At 42.5% G+C, this 15128-nt stretch overlaps 1 protein-coding gene across 1 annotated transcript in view; it reads left to right on the top strand.

Moving 5' to 3' along the window:
• The window catches only part of KIAA0930 (KIAA0930 ortholog), a 157688-nt gene that overhangs the window by 78979 nt on the left and 63581 nt on the right, over positions 1–15128 (top strand). Inside the window, 2 exon segments of the mRNA XM_075070445.1 lie at positions 1816–1878; positions 1881–1966. Of these exon segments, the coding sequence (XP_074926546.1) occupies positions 1816–1878; positions 1881–1966 (149 nt within the window).

Raw genomic sequence — 15128 nt, 5'->3', positions numbered from 1 at the left:
AAGCTTAATACAGATATCCCCATAAGTAAGTGTCATGTCTCACTAAATAAGATTATCATAAAATATCAGGGTTGGAAGGGACCTCAGGAGGTCATCTAGTCCAACCCCCTGCTCAAAGCAGGACCAATCCCCAGACAGATTTTTACCCCAGTTCCCTAAATGGCCCCCTCAAGGATTGAACTCACAGACCTGGGTTTAGCAGGCCAATGCTCAAATCACTGAGCTATCCCTCGCCCCCCCAAAAAATCAGGGTTGAAAGGGACTTCAGGAGGTCACTTAGTCCAACCCCCCCTGCTCAAAGCAGGACCAAGCCCCAGTTCCTTAAATGGCCCCCTCAAGGATTGAACTCGCAAGCCTGGGCTTAGCAGGCCAGTGCTCAAACTACTGAGCCATCCCTCCCCATAAAATTGTTCTGTGCTTCTCTACAGAAATGATTGTGTATTCCATATCTGCAGTATACTACTATTAGGCAAATGTGCTACATTGAAAGATATGGGATACAAATCTACAAAGAGGTGGTTGTTTCTGTTCATTAAAAGTAACTGTAGTATCCACTTCAGGTATTTTTGTTTCTTTGCTATGAACCAGTAACAACACTTGATAGAGCGTCTTTCAGTCCAGAGGACCGCAAAGCAGTTAAGAAGCTGAACTGTGGCACATTAACAGGGTGCCACCTTCTGAGGGCCAATGGAAGTGATAGAGAACCACAATTCACTCACCCACTAGGCCCTCTGGTAGCTCCAAGGAGTGCTGGAGAAGCATAGGTGCCTCACTACCAGCCACCATATGAGAGGGTGCAGCATCTGTTTCCCTCACTGTGCTCCAAGATCTGGCTAGGCAAGGACTCCAATAGCAGCTGCTCTGTGGGGCTGCAAGGGGCTCCTTGCAGTATCTTTGCTCTTTTATTGTATTTAATATGTCTATAGCTTCACAAAATTGTAAGTCAGCCTCTTCTGTGACTCTTCTGCAGTGAGATCTGAGAGACTGATTCTTGTGCTGCTGCTTTCCTCCAGTTGACTTCTTTTCCGGACTCTGTGGCATCAAGAATAGCAGGAAAAAGAGACTTCAAAGTCTAGTGTCGTTAGCATTCTTGTTTCTGCATTCAGGAGGACTTTGCTGCCCTTCATCTCCCACCCTCCTTATCCCCACTCAAGGAAAGTTATTCCCCATGTAACTTAATTAGACTTGGTTTGACATGAAAACCTTCTAAGCTCTTTGGTCGTTTGGGTATTTTGGGGGAAAGGTTGGTCAGTTTTATATCTTGCCTTCAAGTTATGGGCTCATTAATACGAATTGGCTAAGGAAAGATAATTAAATAATTCACTTTCTGCAGTGCTTATTCACACTCCCCTGCCAACATATGGTAAGGCTACTGCAAGCTGGCAGGTTTAAGTAAAACTCTGGCAAATGGTGGATTAGCCGCATTTGAAATTAACTCCCTTCTGTGCTTCTCTGATGTCTTCTAAAATTGGTGCATTGACCCTATCTTTTCCAATGACACCACCAGAGCAGCTGGTAAAAATAGAGAAAACTTTAACGGCCAAATCCTCTGCTGATGTGAGTTGTTGTCTATCTGTATTGTCATCAGAGCTGTGCCAACTTACACCAAGCTAAGCACCTGGCCATAAACTTATTGTCTAGCATGGATGTCACAGAGAGTTAAACATGTTACCTTAAGCTATAGAACTAATCCTTCAGTAGGATCATGCTTGGTCCCACAACACACAAAGTCATACTGTCTATTGTATTAAGTAAAATCAAATGTGACAGGATGTCTTCTACAACTCTTAATTCTCCTGTTTTTATTCCTGTTAGGTTGTTTCAAAGATGATCGCATCGTGTTCTGGACTTGGATGTTTTCTACTTATTTCATGGAGAAATTGGCCCCCGGCAGGATGATATGCTCTTCTATGTCCGCCGAAAGCTATCCTATGTTAGTGGTGATAGCACGGAGGAAAAGAGGTGAGTGAACAGAACTCAGAGTTATGAACACCAGAGTTACGAACAGACCTGTCAACCACACAGCTCATTTGGAATGGAACTATGCAATCAGACAGAGCAGAGACAAAGGAAGAAGCAAAAAAGCAAATACTGTACAGTACTGCATTAAATGTAAACTACTAAAAAAAAAAAAACCAAAGCGAAAGCAGCATTTTTTCCTGCATAGTACAGTTTCAAAGGCTGTATTAACTTAATGTTCAGTTGTAAACTTTTGAAAGAACAACCATAACATTTTGTTCAAAATTGCAAAGGTTTTAGAGTTACGAACAATGTCCATTCCCACAGTGTTTGTAACTCTGATGTTCTACTGTATATTGTAGCCTAGAAAATATTTTTCACCCATTTAGCACAGAATTTGGCACTTGCTGTGCCTTACTTGTCTGAAGTACTGCAGGGATATTGTAAATTAAGGCTTGGAAAAAATCAAGCTCTGCCCACAACAAAAGTTAATGTGAAATTGTCCTGCAGTGAAATATCGTAGTTAACAACATGGATTTCAATAACGGCATCAGTAGGCTTCAGTGTTAACACCCCAATGAGATGAGTGAATGTAGTTCACATTTCTGGTGGAGCTATTGTGTCTGTCAGTCTGCAGACTCAGGAAAACAGCACTGTGTTCGTCCACATCCAGAAGGTTCATTTTTTTGCAACTATAAGGAGCAGAAACATTATATATATGGGTGCATTATATATTTTTTTAATGAAAGCTTAACTACTGCAGAAGGGGAGAGAGAGAGAAAGCCAGCCACCAAAGTAGTGCTGGTGTGATGCATCCGTACATACCAGGACAATCCAATATTGCACCCATTAGACACTCGGCAATAACTTAGGCACAACCTTAGGAACTCATATAAAGGGGTGATGAGGTGATATAGAAGCAACTAGTAGACAGAACCTCAGTCATCAAAACCTATTTGTTGAGATAGAGAATTTTGGCCAGAGGGCATCTTGGGACTTCTTTTTTCTAATTTTTGAAGATGGGAGGAAGAGGGGTAAAGTGTCATCAATCAATGGAGCTACTAGACAAAAGAGGTTCTAAGTTCAGCATCTCAAGTGAACAACAGTTACTAAGTCAAGTGATGTCTACTAGTCTTCACTGAAGACTTAGAACAGGGTATTTTGGAGCTTTGAAGCTCCTGGAGGAAAACTATGCTTTAATAAATGACCCTTGCCTGAACCCTTGAAATTCCACAGCTGTATTACTATCCTGCATAACACAAGATTGTGGCTTCATTTAGCCTGGTAAAAATGGGGGTCTTTTGACCTCTTATTCTTCCCACTGGGAAAGAAGAATCACTTTTAGTGCTTGTCCACTTGAACAGTTTCATTCACATTATGTACACTTAGCTAATTTCTGATTCCTAAAGCTTTGAAATTATTCATGTTTCCTATAGGGATTAAGCAATCAAATAACCCCTTGTTTATATCAGGTAAATGAAGCCCCAAGCATAAATGCAGTCATAAATATTTCTGACCTGTGAGGCTTTTTCATAAGTAGAAGTTCTTGTCTCAAATTCAGCCTTAGTAAACTGCCTACCACAATGGTTGATGTGGGAAATAAGAACTTATGTGTGCGGCAGCCTGGCACACTGAGTGAAGGGCACATTGTATGCTGTGCCTGGATCAAGCTTTGAGAATTAGGCGGTTTCCTCTTGGGGATATTGCAGTACTTTAGAAGGTCTTGTGGGCTCACATATTTTACGAGTTCTTTTCAAAATTGTCCTGTACGCTCCTGTTTGAAATGAGGGTTTGTGTTGCTTGACAGTTTCAACTGCTTCTTATATGGGGTTATTGAGCCTGTCTTATACTTTTAGGGATCATTTCTGTAGTTTGTGAAGTGAAACATTGATCTGTTACTTTTAAATCATGATTTATGGTTGGTCTGGTTTTAGTTTGACTTCGCAGTTTTGTCAACTATCTCGTGAAAGACAACTGTCTGCAGTCCCTGATTGCCATCACTGGGACTGTAAAAGTACCTCTTATTTATTTGGATATGTAAAGGTGAGGGAGAACTAGACAAAAGATTGGGATTTCAAAGTCAATCACATTTTAAACTATCTTTTAAATCTACCCACCTCCAAATTGCATACTCTCCTTAGCTGCTGACTCTTGAAAACAGGCCCATTCCACTCTTTTTTACTGTGTATGTGTGTGTACACACAGTTCTTGTTAGGGCCCATGTCAGGACAGAATTTATTTCTCTAATCCTGGGGACTTACTCATGGTGTTCAATCTAGGATGTTGATTGCCTAGGGAGTTTGTGGAATCTCTGTCATTGGAGATTTTTAAGAGGAAGTTGGACAAACACCTGTCAGAGATGGTCTAGATAATATTTAGTCCTGCCTTGAGTGCAGGGGACTAGACTAGATGACCTCTTGAGGTCCCTTCCAGTCCTACAGTTGTATGATTCTATGCCAGGAAAGAGAATTAGACTCTTAAGTAACAGCTTTTCTTTTTTATTTATGGCAAGAGTGCATCGTATCAAGTTTCTAAGCCTTTAATCTTCAGAATCTCTGTAACTAAAACCACAGGACTCATCTATCATGACCAGAGAAATCAGGGTAACTTAGAACAAACCTTTTTTCATATTTAACAGAGTGTTAGCGGTTTGAGGGGGAACCCTCTGACTCTGTTTTTCCTTCTCCGTTATGTCAAGATCAGAAAGAAGAAAAACAAAACCCTCACTTCGCACTCCGTCCTACACCAGCCAGTATAATATAGTGAAAATTTAAGACGTGATCCTCATTTACATTAAAACTTCTTTTTTACTGCAGTAGTGATATAAAGAGGCCTTAGTATAAATGGAACCAGGCCCTTGGTTTAAGAAGTATAATGGCTTACGTTAACGGTACAATCTCTCTACCACTGCTCCTTGCAATAGACATTTTTAAAGAATTACATTTTGATACATTTACAGACAGCTCTGATTTTTCTATATAAGACAGTAGGGAAATTGTGATCTCAGAGTATTAAGGGAAATCGTAGCATGGCTTTCTTGGCAACTCACCAAGGAAGAGACCAAAGTAAAACCTGAAGTGGCAGTATTTCATCAGTGCCAGATTGTATTAACCCATTTGCCTTTGAATTCTTCTTTGCCATGTGGAATGTACACCACATCTCTGGTAGGACTGAAAAGGACTAATACAGGGGTAGGCAACCTATGGCACGGGTGCTGAAGTCGGCAGGCAACTGATTTTCAGTGGCACTCACACTGCCCGGGTCCTGGCCATCGGTCCGGGGTGGGCTCTGCATTTTAATTTTATTTTAAATGACGCTTCTTAAACATTTAAAAAACTTTTATTTACTTTACATACAACAATAGTTTAGTTATATATTATAGTCTTATAGAAAGAGACCTTCTAAAAACGTTAAAATGTATTACTGGCACACGAAACCTTAACCTAGAGTGACTAACTGAAGACTCGGCACAGCACTTCTGAAAGGTTGCCGACCCCTGGACTAATACTTTTATTGTATGTATTGAGCTTGTCAAGGGTGCCCAGACCTGGGGATGGGTGCTCTCTTGGTTGGCATAAATTTGAATAAATAAATGGTGTTGGAGTCACTGCCAGTTAGATGTAATTTAGTTGCCCAAACAGCTAATCTTCCTGAAGGCATAAAAGTTACCATTTTTGGTGCTTCATCTTCAGAAATAGAGGGAAACGTAGCCCATGGATTATAAACTAATGGGCCTCCAAAATTTGAGTGCTATCTTTGTACTATCTCCCTTTCAAGTACCAAGTATTGGCTGTTGTGGGAGACAGGTTGGTTGAGATTTTTAAAGCCAAAGGGGTTTAAGCACATGAATTTCCAATGAAATTCACAAGAGTTGTGTGTCTAAATCCCTTGTTCACTGTGAAAATTTCACCCACCATCTGCCAAACTTGTATGGTCCAACAGTATGAGCCGAGATGTCATCTAACAGAGATGGCAATTTCTTTGTTTCATATTGTTGTTAATTTAAACTCATTTTTAAATATTTCATCTTACTAACCAATGGTGGTTTGTTTTTTTAGTAATCTATGGGGCTGTAGGGAGAAGAATCTAGTGTAAGTTGTAACTTCTGACAGTTCCAAAGAGCTGGCTGAAAATCACAGTCACAGAAACAAGTAGCAGGATTCTGCATTTCCGCCTGCCCAGTAACTCACCAACTGTTCTGCATAGTTAGAATGTGGGAAGGGATTACAGTCGCTGTGTGTGTGAATCCATTCACAGACAGCTGTGCTGCCTAAATGCTTAATATTTTGCTGAGTCTTTAAGTTGTATTGTAGTCATATCTGTGTGTAGGAGCTGCCGGCATTCCTTTAAGAGGAGAATATTAAGTTAGACAAAATCACTCTCACTGTAAAACCTGAAAATCAAAAAGAGAGAGATTGTTTGCATTGCCAGAGTTTTGCTATGACTTTCTTAAAAGAATTTCAAAGCCTTAGAAAATGTGGTGATTTTGCTTTCCAGTGTATATAAGTTACCTGCAAAAACTCCTCCTGCATTTACCTTGATGCTTTATTTTGCTGACATTTTATCGATCCTATAAATTTGTGAAGATAAAAAATTCTGCTACTTGATAGCTTTGAGACAGTCTATCTCTTATCTGTGACATCAGAATGCATCACAGAAGAGAGCATTAGAATATCTAAAACTCATTTGAGAATCTGTATTCCTGCCAGGGCTGGCTCCAGGCACCAGCTTATCAAGCAGGTGCTTGGGGCAGCAACTCTGGAGTGGGGCGGCACTTTCAGGTATTTGGCGGCAATTTGGCAGAGGGTCCCTCACTCCCACTCGGAGTGAAGGACCTCCTGCTGAATTGCCGCAGATCGCGATCGCGGCTTTTCTTTTTTTGGCTGCTTGGGGCAGTAAAACCCCTGAAGCCGGCCCTGATTCCTGCACAGTTAGGAAAGTAACTGAAATAGCTTTATTGTGTGGTGATCAATAAAATACCTTCTCTGTTGGAGTGAATTTGGCTATGGCCATCGGGGTTAAAGCACTGTCACTAAATTTGATCATTTTTAGTGCTGTTTAAGTTTAGTTTTAGGTGTATATGTGCAATGTGTGTGGGTAATGGGTATATGATTAGTTTCTGTGGCCATATATGTTTAAAACCTTTGTAGGATTTTTGAATAATTTAAATAAAGTGAATTTAAGAAAACGAGCAACAGCTAAGTGGATTCCTAATATAAACTAAATAAAAGTGTAGCAGGGTTGAGCTAAGTAATTGAAATTACACCTTACTGGAATCTACTAAATACATATTATTCTTATCTATATTAGATGTTAAAAGAAAACAGGGCCACAAATTTGCTTGCTTATATTTTAAACCTAGCTTCTGTGGCAGAGATGAATTTTGTTTTGAAGGAAGTAAATACAAACCCAATTCTCCATCTGATGGGGGAGAAAAATGTTATGAATTATTCATTACCGAAAGTGCGGCACTTGTGAGTCACTGGAGGACTGAAGGACAGGGGAGAGCCGCCTAGGCTGAGCTTTAATAAAAGAAGTGGCTGATAAGAGCTCTCGGACAATCTCATCAGTTCACTTCTCAAGCACCAAAATGCACTGAAGAAAGATCAGTGTATTCAGTCAGTGAGTTACATGAGGGGGTGTCAACTACTTAACAATTGCAGGTATGAAAATGTCTCTTTTGAGGCCAGAAACTTGTCTGTCTTGTATATAATTTATGCAACCAAATCAGAGCTTTTGAATATCATAATTAAGGCTCTAATGTCAATGATAGCAAAATGCTCAGGGCAGAAAATCTTAAATCTAGTCCATTTACCAGCCCAGTTTTGTATTCCACACTTTTTATTCAGTCACCCATTATAAATATTTCCCAATCGGGCAATTATAATTTGAGATACAGTAGTTTATTAACTTATTCCAATCTCACTTCTTCCATCTTTCTCTAATGCAGTGATACTCAGACATCAGTGATTGTGCAACTGAACTAGCAATCAACATTACCCCAAAATAAATAAATAAATAAATATATAATATGAGAGAGAAATACGACTGACCAAGTATTCTACAATTGGTTAATATGTTATTAACCAATCAGGATGTTTTTACTAACTTAGGTTAATAATAAAATCTCAGTGTTTTAATATCATGTACCGCAAAGAGCTGCAGGAGACACATTAAAGAACCACTTGCAGCTCCTGAGCCTCAGCCCGAGTCTCACTGCTCTAATGCATCAGCTACTTCTATAGCATAATTTCCTGCATTATGTCAATTTTAGGTATTCCATTTGCCATTTCAGATATTCACACCTGTATGTATGAGTCCAGTAAGGCTAAGGAATTGCACTCATAATGGACAATCCATTGCTATAGTCTGTGTGCGCCCTTCTGCTCTGAGGATAAAATATGTTGATCTTTACACTCACTAGGAATTGTTTATCGAACAGTTCTAACAGAGTAAAAATCTAGGATGAATGTTTTTGTCAATGACACACCTATGTGAATACATTGGTCACCACATGGCCTTTGACCACACTTGGCTAATGCTTAAATTAGCAGATATGTACAACAATAGGAACAACAATTTAGCAAATTTTTATAGAGGCTGAAACCCAGACCATTGAGGGACTGAATCAATGAATTAAAGATGTTACTGTTTTCAGAATACTGGCATAAGACAGGAGCTAAAAACAGTTAGTCAGCATCTTAAATACATTAATTCTTCTTCTTTCTCATGCTGATCACAATCTCTTCAATCCTATGCAGGAAATAATGGTTCCATTTCCCAAAGCAGTTAAAACACACTTCTTATTTTGCAACAAGCACAACAGCTTTCTCAGTGTCAAAGCCATGCGTCAGAAAGACCATTTCTGTGCCATCAGGATCTTCTAATTTCTAAGGTGTTTCTTCCCCCGCTCACATGTTGGTCAGGCATCACTGGACATTCAGAGCTCTCAGATTTTTGGGCACGTTCCTCTCTAGCTTTTCAGTTATCTATTTGCATTGCAGTAGTGTCTAGACAGACATGACAAAGTGTGTGAGAGGAATGAGAGGCACAAACCAGTGAAGTTCTCTCTCTCTCCCTCTCCCCCCTTACCCATTAGGCTGGGAGGCAAGATATGGAAATATCCCTCTGTGAGCAACAGATTGCAGTAAGAAAGGGGCTTTCATGAGCCTAATACTATTTTGATTAATGCAACTGTCTTAAACAGGGCCTTTTTGAAATCCTGCATGTCTTCCAAGGCTTTGCTTTTGTAAATTACGCCAGCTGAGCTGTTCTATAGAACAATTTCTTCTCCAAATAACTTCCCATAGTATGTGGAGGAGTAGAAAGAAGAGTGTATGGAGGGGCTCCACTCACTTGGGAATAGGGCGAGGGAATAGTCCTGGGTCCAAAATCACTAGTCACTTTTGGAAACCTCAGGGTGTATCTGCACAGCAATTGAACACTCAGGGCTGGCACAGGTCAGGTGACTTGGGCACTCTGGGCTTGATCCACAGGGCTACAAAATTGCTGTGTAGACATTTGGACGCAGGCTAGAGCCTGGGCCCTGAGACCTGGTATAGGAGGGGTCCCAGGCCCTAGGCTCTAGCCCGAGCCCAAACATTTACACAGCAGTTTTTAGCCCCACAGTACAATCCCTGCAAGCCCAAGTCAGCTGAGCCAGGCCAGCCATGGATATTCAATTGCTGTGGAGACATACCCTGAGATTTTCAAGAGTGTCTGGTGATTTTGGACCAGGACTTTTCTCTAGCCCCATTCCAAGTGAGCCACGGGTCTTTCACTGCAGAGTAGATGCACCTTCAGTCCCTAGTGTTTCCGTGGTGTGTCCGACTCCTGGCTAATGAGGTATAGATTAAGAAAATAAATCTCTAGCTAGATTTTTTGGCGTATGTTTTTTCTAATATACCTCCCCCACCTCAGGAGCTTAGTTTGTTAGGTTCTACAAAATGTAAGAGTCTTTCTGAGAAAATAAACTCGTTGCCAATCCATAGAGTGAAATCATGGCCCCATTGATGGTAATGGCAAAACTCCCACTGAAGTCAGTGTGGCCAGGATTTCACCCATAGACTTGCTTAATATTTTGAGAGAAGGGTTCATTCCTGCTCCACACAAAGTGCAGGCGTTTGCTTTGTCAGTCTTTAAATAGAAGTTCAAGAACAAAGTGGGATTTAATCTTATGCGTTGATCACTACCTTTTTTTTTCTCCAGGTGTCATTTTTGCCAAAGGTGTCTTTATGGTCCATTACATATTCTATGTTAGTACTGTATATCTTCTTTAGATTGCTGTGTGCCCTTGTCATTAGGGTAAATTACTATTAGGTCTTCATTTTCTTGTAGCTAACGCAGTGTCTGCTGTGGCCTTTACTGCCGTCAGAAGAGTAAATTGGATACTATTATTTCATGTAGCTAATTTTTGTTCATGTGTGTGTGTGCACTCAAAAAATTGTGCATTTTTTCTTTAGTGGCCTACAAATTTGGTTGGCTCTCTGTCTATTTGAGAAGACTCCTGCCTTGTTTCTGTGGCACTGGAATGGCAGATTATACTTGTAAAAAGAAACTTTATAAGATGATGTTCTACAGGCAGTTAAGAGCAGCACCATGTCCTCTGGTTAGACCAGCCATTGAGAGTTTATTCCTGTAATGCAGTGCTTGTAACTGGGAATCTCCTTCTGAGTTTGTGGAAATGCAGTTTCTTTAGAATGAGACAGAACTGAAATTCTTTTTTTGCTTCTGTATATAATTTCAGTTAAACTAAGTAGAAGCAAATATTTAACTTCTAGCTATCCTACTAGCTTTATTCAGTTTTCTCATCTCTAGACTCTTATTGTTGCTCCAAACATGACAGTCTGATCCCTATAATTACAGACCTTCAGATCCTGAAAATAGAAGTGTGTATTTTAAATCTTAGTTGTCTGTAACTTGGATCCACCAAAACCAGAAATAATTTCCTGAATTCATTTGCTTTGTGTTTTAGCTTCATATTAAAAATAGGTTTGAAAGCAATTGACTTTGGAAAGAAAGGAAACCAAGGTGGAAGATGCCATATAGTCTTACAATTCTGCATGTTTGCTGGTGAGTGTCAGAGAGAAAGTAGTTTTGGACTGGTGACTCTGGGAAGTAGAAAGCATCTTAGGGTATGTCTACACTATGAAATTTGGTTGATTTTATAGAATTCAATCTTTAGAAAGCAATTTTATAAAGTCGGTTGTGTATGTCCCCACTAAGCGCATTGTCAGCGGAGTGCATCCTCAATACCATGGCTAGCATCAACTCATGGAACAGTGCACTGTGCGTAACTATCCCAGAGTCCCTGCAGTCTCTGCTGCCCATTGGAATTCTGGGTTCAGCTCCCAATGCCTGATGGGGCAAAAACATTGTTGCGGGTGGTTTTGGGTACATGTCATCAGTCTCCCCTCCCTCCCTCCCTCCCTGAAAGCCATGACAGGCAATCATTTTGCACCTTTTTTACTGGGTTACCCATACAGATGCCATAGAATGGCAAGCATGAAGCCTGCTCAGCTCACCGCTGCTGTTGTGAGCATAGTAAACACCTCGCGCATTATCCTGCACTATGTGCAGAACCTGGCTAGGGGCCGCCAGCTCGAGGACGATTGTGAGGAGGACATGGACACACATGTTCCTGAAAGCATGGGATGGGGCAGTTGGGACATCATGGTAGCAGTGGGGCAGGTTGATACAGTGGAACACCGATTCTGGGCCTGGCAAACAAGCACAGACTGGTGGGACTGCATAGTGTTGCGGGTGTGGGATGGTTCCCAGTGGCTGTGAAACTTTCACATGCATAAGACCACTTTCCTGGAACTTTGAGTTGATATCCCCCGCCCAGAAGTGCAGGAATACCAAGATGAGCTGCCCTGACAGTTGAGAAGCGAGTAGTGATAGCCCTGCGGAAGCTTGCAAAGCCTGACTGCTACCAGTCAGTCCGGAATCAATTTGGAGTGGACAAATCTACTGCGGGGGCTGCTGTGATCCAAGTAGCCAAGGCAATCACTAATCTTCTGCTAGCAAGGGTAATGACTCTGGGAAATGTGCAGGTCACAGTGGATGGCTTTGCTGAATAGGGTTCCCTAACTATGGTGGGGCAATACACGGAATGCATATCTCTATCTCGGCACCGGATGACCTTGCCAACCAGTACATAAACCACAAGGGGTACTTCTCAATGGTGCTGCAGGCACTGGTGGATCACAAGGGACGTTTCACTGACATCAACATGGGATGGCAGGGAAAGGTACATGTTGCTCGCATCTTTAGGAGCTGTTTGAACAGCTGCAAAAAGGGACTGACTTCCCAGACCAAAAAATTACTGTTGGGGAGGTTTAAATGCCAATAATTATCCTGGGAGAACCAGCTTACCCCTTGCTCCTATGGCTCATGAAGCCATACACAGGCAGCCTGGACAGTAGTAAGGAGCAGTTCAGCTATAGGCTGAGCAAATGCAGGATGGTGGTAGAATGTGCCTTTGGATGTTTAAAAGCTCGCTGGCGCTGTTTGCTGACTAGGTTAGACCTCAGTGCAACCGCTATTCCATTGTTATTGCTGCTTGCTGTGTGCTCCATAATATCTGTGAGAGTAAGGGGGAGATGCTTATGGTGGGGTGGGAAGTTGAGGCAAATCGCCTAGTGGCTGATTTTGAGCAGCCAGACACCAGGGCAATTAGAAGGGCACAGCTAAGCACGCTGCACATCAGAGGCTTTGAAAACAAGTTTCATGACTGGCCAGGCTACGGTGTGGCAATTGTGTGTATTTCTCCTTGATGCGAACCTGCCGTCTCTGTTGATTTTTAATTCAAGCCAAAATAAGCCAACCACCCTCCCCTCTTAGACTACAGCTGGCAAAGGAAATAAATAACTATTGTTTTGAAACCATGCATTCCGTCTTTATTAATTTAAAAAAAGTGAGATGACTGACAAAGTAGCCTGGGTGGAGTAGGGGAGGAGAGAAGAACAAGGCCACATTGCTTATTGTAGCCACACTACAAATCAAAACAGCCTTCTGTTACTTGGGCCATCCTCTGGAGTGGAGTGGCTGGATGCCCAGAGCCCCCCTCTGTCCCCACCACACGTTCTTGAGCGTCTGAGTGAGGAGGATATGGAACTTGGGGAGGAGTGTAGGCAATTATACAGTGGATGCAGTGGCAGCCTGTGCTCTTGTTGCCTTTCCTGCAACTCCACCAGATGCCTGAGCATGTCCATTTGCTCCCCCATTAGCCTCAGCATCGCCTCCTGCCTCTTCTCACTGTGGTCACTGAATGCTTTCCTGGCCTCTATCACTGTATGCCTCCACGCATTCAGCTGTGCCCTATCAGTGCTCAGACTGATGCTCAGACTGCATGAGCTCAGAAAACATGTCATCATGAGTGCGTTTTTTTTGCCTTCTAATCTGCGATAACCTCTGGGACTGAGATGATCGGGGGAGCGTAGAAATGTTTGCACTTGCGAGGGGATGAAAAGGGAGAGTAGAATTTAAGAAGATACATTTCTGAGAACAAAAGGGGGAGACTTTCACAGTGAATTAAGCAATTCACAGCAGACAGCACATGTGCTTTAGGTACAAGGTCGCATTTTGCCTTTTATATTGAGTGCCTGCCAGTATGGTGACACATCATACACAGATGGGCAACAGAATTCGATTTCCAGGCAGCCATGGTAAGCCAAAGGGTATGCGAGGTTGGCTTCTTCTACCTTCATAACATGTACGAATGGTTTGAAACTGCAGCAACCTCCTTTCCCATAGCAAGCAATGCTGGCTAGGTCTGTCATTTAAAAGGAGGGACAGCGGTTTTCGGGTGGATGTGCAACACACCCCTATCCCTACCCCACCACATGGCTATTCTCTGGGATGATCCCTTCACCCTCCCCCCCGCCCCCGCCACTGCGTGGCTATTCTCAGGGATGATTCCTTTTAGCCAAGTGCGAACAGCCCAGCATGAATGGGGTCCTTTTACTGTTCCCTTACAAAAATTCCCCTATTTTAACCAGGTGACCCATGATCAATATCACTCTCCTGAAGCTGACACAGAAAGATATAGACCAAACGTTGCTTGAATGCAACCAAAACCCAGGACCATTCACTGCCATTCTTTGTGCTGCAGTGATTCCAGACTACTTGCTACTGGCTTGGTGGGGCAAAGTGTCCTACCATGGAAGATGAAATAAGGCAGAAACCTTCTGCAAAGGCTTTCAGAGTACTTCCAGGAGAGCTTCATGGAGATGTCCCTAGAGGATTCTCGCTCCATCTCCAGACACTTAACAGACTTTTCCAGTAGCTTTACTGACCGCAAATGCATCCCAAGTCTTCAGGGCAAATCAAACATTAAACACAATTGCCTTTAAACCCTATAGTGTATTTACAAATGTGCACTCACCAGAGGTGCCTTCTCTGTCTTCGGGGTTGGGGAATCCCCCTTGGGAGGGCATTGGCTCCAGAGTGATGAAAAGGTCCTGGCTGTCAAGGAGAATGGATTCTCTGCTTGCCTGCTGCACATTCTCCTCCTCCTCTTCCTCATCCACAAAATCCTCCCCCTGATTGTGTGAGACTTCCCCCGCTTACAGATGCCAAGGACAGTGGTGGGATAGTGATAGGGTCCCCCCCACCAGAATGGCATGTAGCTGAAGACAGAAGCAGCATGTATGGGGTTCTGACCCAGAGCGATTGTTTGTCTCCTTTGTCTATTGGTAGGTTTGCCTGAGCTCCTTAACATTCTCATGGCTCTGCTGTGTGTCCCTGCTGTAGCCTCTCTTCACCATGCCCTGTGTGATTTTGGCATATATATTTGCATTTCTTCTTTTTGATCGGAGTTCGGCCTGCACAGATTCTTTTCCCCATACAGCAATCATATCCAGTGTCTCCCGTTCTGTCCATGCTGGAGCTCGTTTGCGATTCTGGGGGGACTGCATGGTCACCTGTGCTGCTGAGCTCACCATGCTGACCAAACAGGAAATGAAATTCAAAAGTTCCCAGGGTTTTTCCTGTGTACCTGGCTACTGCATTGGAGTTGAAAGTGCTGTCCAGAGTGGTCACAGTGGAGCACTCTGGGATAGCTCCTGGAGGCCAATAACACCGAATTGCGTCTGCACTACCCCAAATTCAACCCAGCAAGGTCGATTTTAGTGCTACTCCCCTGGCTGGGGAGGAATACAGCAGTC

This window comes from Chelonoidis abingdonii, chromosome 1, assembly GCF_003597395.2.
Source record: "Chelonoidis abingdonii isolate Lonesome George chromosome 1, CheloAbing_2.0, whole genome shotgun sequence".
NCBI classification, from domain to species: Eukaryota; Metazoa; Chordata; order Testudines; family Testudinidae; genus Chelonoidis; species Chelonoidis abingdonii.
Note: the sequence above shows the minus strand (reverse complement) of the source record. Positions and strands in the feature narration are given on the sequence as shown.